General features: G+C 35.8%; 1 protein-coding gene across 1 annotated transcript in view; it reads left to right on the top strand.

The window, feature by feature from the left end:
• COL12A1 (collagen type XII alpha 1 chain) overlaps positions 1–6000 on the top strand; it is a 146671-nt gene that overhangs the window by 60906 nt on the left and 79765 nt on the right. The window contains exons 20-22 of the mRNA XM_007953255.1: positions 119–265; positions 3050–3189; positions 4157–4286. Of these exons, the coding sequence (XP_007951446.1) occupies positions 119–265; positions 3050–3189; positions 4157–4286 (417 nt within the window). The remainder of the gene's footprint in view (positions 1–118; positions 266–3049; positions 3190–4156; positions 4287–6000) is intronic.

Genomic DNA, 6000 nt, shown 5'->3' with positions numbered 1-6000 from the left:
TATATGTATAAAACCAGATGCAATATAGAATATATGAGTATAATCCCCACAACATGTTTCACCCTATTAATTTCTTTTTTCAAGAATTGATTTAATTTGTATTTTTCCATCTTTCAAGGTATTAAAAATGCTGATGAAGTTGAGTTAAAGATGATTGCAACTGATCCTGATGATACCCATGCATACAATGTGGCCGATTTTGAGTCCCTCTCTAGGATCGTGGATGACCTCACCATTAACTTGTGTAACAGTGTCAAAGGCCCAGGTATGTTCAACCCAGAGTTTTTTGCCCTTGAAACTTTTGGTATTTTGGACCAGATAATTTTTTTGTGGGTGGGAGGTGGGAGGCTGGCTTGTGCATTATAAAATATTTAACAGCATCTCTGACCTCTACCCACTGGACTCCAGCAGCACCTCCTTCAGATGTTGACAAATGTCCCCTGAAGGAGAGAATCAAAATTGTCTTCAGTGGAGAACCATTTAGTCCATATTATTTTTTTTTTTCCTGATTTGTTTCTTTTTTGAAATAGCAACAATCTAGAAAATGACTTGTAGCTTGAGAATATATTTAGTTTACATATGCCTGCACCACACATACCTACAAACATACACTTGTATATAGGAATAGGGGAGAGAGAGAGAAAAAATGAGAGAGATACTTTCTTCCTAGTGTTTATCTACTCTCTTGGTAAAGCATCTTCATTGTATGTAATCACTAAGTTGCTATTGTTTTATAGTTTGATACCTTTTTTTGATTTTCTAATACAAGTTGGAATCAAAGAGGGTTTTTTTTTTTTTTTTTATCTGATTTTCTTTGCCTCAAGTATAGATGATACAATTTGATACTTTACACTTGCCTTTCCTAAATATAAATTACCATTTTAGAGTTTGGATTTTTAGAAAGTACAAAATTTCCCTTTACCAGTGGAGAAATTGAGATTTAGAGAAGTTAAATTATTACTTACTCAGGGTCAAATGGTTAAAGATGTTTTTAGGGATCTTTGAAAAAATATAGCTTTGGATAAGGAATTAAGATTTGGTAGTAAATTATAGAACTGGATTTGTAGTGACAATGAGTGGTACTTTGGAATTATTATTCATTGACATCATAGGAGAAAACATAGAAAACACAAAAATTGATAAAAATGGTCCATCATTTTGATCATTTACATGAGAAAAATGCCTTTTCAGTACATGTATATTATGGTAAAGACTATCTTTCATTAATTTATCTGTTTACTAGGTTTTAGAATGAGTCTGATTTTGGAAATGTTGGCATGCATTTAAGAAATAATGTGGTAGGAATGGTGCAGGTGCTTTGAATCCTGGGGTTACATTTATTTGGCTGTTCCTTCTGAAGTTTCTCTCTCCAAACATTTGGAGATTTTCTTTTTGGATTGTAAACAACAGACTGACCTTTTCCCTGGAGAAATAGACCAGTTAGTCAGCCAGAATTAGTAGGCTTCTGGCTCTGGATTAGCTGAGAGAGTTGTAGCTTTATTCAATTGGAGAGAACTTTGAGTAGGGATGAAAACATCTTTTATCTGTTTTCCTTTATTTCATTTTTTTTTATCAACTATGTAATAGTTGCATTCATACTAGTTTCCCAGGCAGTAAAATTGCTTGATGATTTTGTAGGCTTGATTATGACCCAAATATAATAAAGGTTAGGATACTAAGAATGGAAATACTCTTCCAAGTTTTGGCTTACAAATAAAGTAGAAAAGAGTTTTTATGAGAATGAATTGCCATGCACACAGAGTCATTGGATTAATTCCTTACTCTTCAATCTATGAATTGGGGCATCTTTCTAATAGTTGTATTAGGTTCAATATTTCTATTTTTATTAATATTTATTTCAGATATTGTTCTATATTAGTTATTTCACCTATACATACTCATAGAAAGCATCATCACTGCCAGTAGAATATTTCCAAATTTTAAAATGCTTGTTTCTTTTCACTGTCTCAATCTTAACTTCTTTTTACCACTGAACCAGGTCCTGTATAGGAACTAAACATGGATAAGAAACTAATTCTGTCCTTACAGAGCATAACCCTTACTTAAGGAGATAAGACATGCATTTAAATAATCAAAATTATAATGAGGACAGTCAACTTGTGTGGTGCCATGGTGTTAGAGGCAGTGGAGAAGTTATATTAGTAGGACTCAAATACTTACTTATTGATTGTATGTACAAGGTTAGAGAGAAAAAGGAATATCCAAAGATGATTCAGAGTTTTGAGTCAAGGTGATCTGCAAAGTGGTGGTGCCACAAAGAAGCACACTACACTGGTGCTGTTGAGTGGATTCCAACTCATAGTGATCCTATAGGACAGAAAACCAAAAAACCAAACTTAGTGATTTTGGAAAAGTTGGAATGCATTTAAGAAATAATGTTGTAGGAATGGTTCAGGTGCTTTGAGTCTTGGGGTTACATATATTTTGCTGTTCCTTCTGAAGTATCTCTCCTACTCATAGCGACCCCTCCTTGGGTTTCTGAGGCAGTATCTCTATGTAAATAGATTGTCCAGTCTTCCTTTTGAGGAGTGGCTGGTGGGTTTGAACCACCAGCCTTCTGGTGAGCAGTCAAATGTCTTAGGCACTACGCCAGCAGAGCTCCTATATAGGACAGAATAGGCTGTAAATCTTTATGAAAGCAGAATGCCACACCTTTCTCCCACAGAGCTGCTGGTGGGTTTGAACCTCTGACCTTTCCTTTAGCAGCTGAGTGCTTAACCACTGTGCCATGAGGACACCTTCCACAAAGAAGAAGGGGATCAAATTTTAAAGGAAAGACACTGAGCTCCGTTTTCAATCTTTTGAGTCTGAAAAATCCTTTGGCTGTCCATTCAGAGATATCTTCTGAGCATAGGGCCAAACGCTGATTTATTTTACCAATGTAGTATGTGAAAGTGTGTAAAAGTTTGGAATATGAAGAATAATCTTGTTTCAATCTAATTTCAAATTTCATCACATCACTAAAATAATGAAAAATGCATGTAGTTTATTTCCACATGTGAAAAATGTATGCCCTTTTTATGTGTAGGTGACTTGGAAGCACCTTCTAACCTAGTTATTTCTGAGCGAACCCATCGTTCCTTTAGAGTGAATTGGACACCTCCTTCCGACAGTGTGGATAGATATAAGGTGGAATATTACCCAGTTTCTGGTGGGAAACGTCAAGAAGTGAGTAGACAATGCTTATAACCTATTCTTCCTGATTTTGAAACTGGATCTTCTTTGGAGCTCTGAGGAAGATGTTGAGTGAGAGGGAAAAGGGATGTACGAATGGACAGATCTGAGTCAAGAATGGTGTCTTCTAAGCCTTGCATGGCATGCATTTCTATTTGGGTTTAATTAAAAGAAAGAGCCTTACTTAAATTATTATGGGTTTCTAACAATGGCTGAACATCAACATGACTTTTTATAAAATTTTATTTAGAAGATGTTTGATTTATTCATGAGTTTATAGTAGAATCATAGAATTGGAAGAGAAGAGAAGAGAAGAGAAGTTTCACCCACTCATTCTGCAAATAAGGAAACAACAGTTGGGAGAATAAAATATGTCCACTGTCCAGGATCACATTGTAATCTGGTCATTTCCCAAACAAAAGACAATGGCCTTATTGAAATACAGTTTCTGGGTTCATTGCAGTTAACTAGTTTAGAACTCTTACTGCCATCGAGATGATTCTGACTTATAGTGACTCCCGTTGAGTTTCCAAGGCTGTAAATCTTTATGGAAGTAGATTGCTCCATCTTCCTTCTGCAGAGTGGCTGGTGGGTTTGAACTCCCAACCTTCTGGTTAGCAGTCAAATGCCTTAGGCACTGCACCAGAGCTCCTTAACTAGTTTGTTAAATATAGTAGAAAAAAGGAGAAATGACTATAATGCAAGTTTGTGTATTTTTTTACTTTTTATTGTAGATTGGGTGAAAGTTTACAGAGCAAATTAGTTTTTAAAAATTTGTATACATTTAGTTTCATGACATTGGTTGCAATCCCCTCAGTGTAACAGTACCTTTCCTCCTTCCTCCCAGGCTTCCCTGTATCCATTGGTCCTACTCTCCTGCCCCTTTCTGCTGTCTGAGCTTTGTTTTGGGACAAATGCTGCCTGTAATATAAATGTTCATTATTTTAATTTTTTCCTTTAGTTTTATGTGAGTCGCATGGAAACTAGCACAGTGCTGAAAGATCTGAAGCCTGAAGATGAGTATGTTGTTAATGTGTATTCTGTGGTAGAAGATGAATATAGCGAGCCTCTGAAGGGCACAGAAAAAACCTGTAAGTTAGATTTAAAACAAAAAATCTCATTTCGTTTTCTAAGATAAAGTGGTGACGGTCCATGTGGTATATTGCCAGCTTTCCATATAATTTCTTTGCTCAATATCTATATCTATTCAACAAATATTTCCTAAATGGCTTCTGTGCATGTGCTCCGCAAGTACTCAGTATTTTTCTGCTGTTACTAGCTGCTCTTTTCATCACTGGACCCATTGGTGGAATAGGTGCTCATGGCTGCCATTCTCAGATAACTTATAGAGAAAAATACTTTTAAGAGATCCTAATACTTCTTAAGATTTTGAGACTTTCTGTTTTCAGGAATGGCTCTTAAAATGCAAATATACCCTTTCAGAGGGATGGTAGTTTATACCTTACTCTGGTTGCTATATGATGACATTTCATTGATGATCCAAACACTTCAAGAGTAAGATACCAAAAGGTATCATGTAGGGAGTGGAACTAATATTAGGAAGAGGACCTATGCAGAGAATAATTTATTTTGGTTTTGCCAATGGATGGGTCTCCCTGTTGCCAAGGAGATCCCTCTTTTTTTTTTCTTCTGGATTTTGGATTCTGGCCTTTAGTCTAATGGTTTTGACTTTGAATAGAATCCTTGGGGAAGATGTTCCTCACTCTTGTTCCTAGTAGAGTTTCCAAGGCCATATGAAAATATTCTTTCTTTCTTCCTGCTTCATGGTTGGGGCTCCTGGGTAAAAAGAGGCTACTTTAAGAGGAAGGAGGGAGTGTCACTCTCTCTAGGGCAATAACTAACTCCACTTATTGCTTAGTTGCTCAGGTTCTTATCTTTTATTTTTTATATCCTGTCATACTATACCATAAAACTCACTGCCATCGAGTTGATTTCAACTTATCACGACCTATAGGGTTTCCAAGGCTATAAATTCTTACGGAAGCAAATTGCCTCATCTTTCTTCAATGGAGTGGCTGGTGGGTTTAAACCAGTTCTAACCTTTTGTTAAGTAACTCAATGCTTTTTAACTACAGTGCCACCAGTGCTCCCTACCATACCATAGGAGACTGAAATATAATTACTCTTTAAAACTTTAAACTTAGTTTTTGATTATAAAATAGAAAACTTTATGAGGGTTAACTAGAGAGGAATGTGTAGAACTTTTTAGTCTGCCTCATGAGCATATCTTCAAAAAGCTCAGAAATCTCCTAAGTCCTTTTGTTAATGTATGGTGCTCCTTTTTTTTTTTTTTTAATTGTTCTTCTAAGAAAGATGAAATAAAAAATAAAAAAGATGAAATAAATGCTCTGTTGGTTACTGATGAATGAAGTTCTATGACCAAAGACTGAAAAGTCAACCTAGAGACACCCCAGAAAAAGATTGAAGTCTCAGGAAGCTAGTATCTATTTTGGCTTCCAGTTAGACTCATTGGATTGCTATCAGAAAAAAATATTTTTGAACATTTAATTATGTTTTAGGTGAAAGTTTACACAGCAAATTAGTTTCTCATTCAACAATTCATACACAAATAGTTCTGTGACATTGGCTGCTATCTACCCTTCCCCCACTTCCCACCCGCAATGTGTCAGCACTCTTCCATTCCTACCCTGTCTTCCCTGTTTCCATCTTCAGTTTCCCTGACCCTCCTTGCTTTCTCATCTTCGCTTTTGGGCAAATGTTGCCCATTTGGTTCCATATAGTTGACTTTTTTTTTTTTTTTTTTTAAACTTTTTATTGTGATTT

The sequence above is a fragment of the Orycteropus afer genome, unplaced genomic scaffold (genome assembly GCF_000298275.1).
Source record: "Orycteropus afer afer isolate SDZICR_OR568_19922 unplaced genomic scaffold, OryAfe1.0 scaffold00380, whole genome shotgun sequence".
Classification (NCBI taxonomy): Eukaryota; Metazoa; Chordata; class Mammalia; order Tubulidentata; family Orycteropodidae; genus Orycteropus; species Orycteropus afer.
Note: the sequence above shows the minus strand (reverse complement) of the source record. Positions and strands in the feature narration are given on the sequence as shown.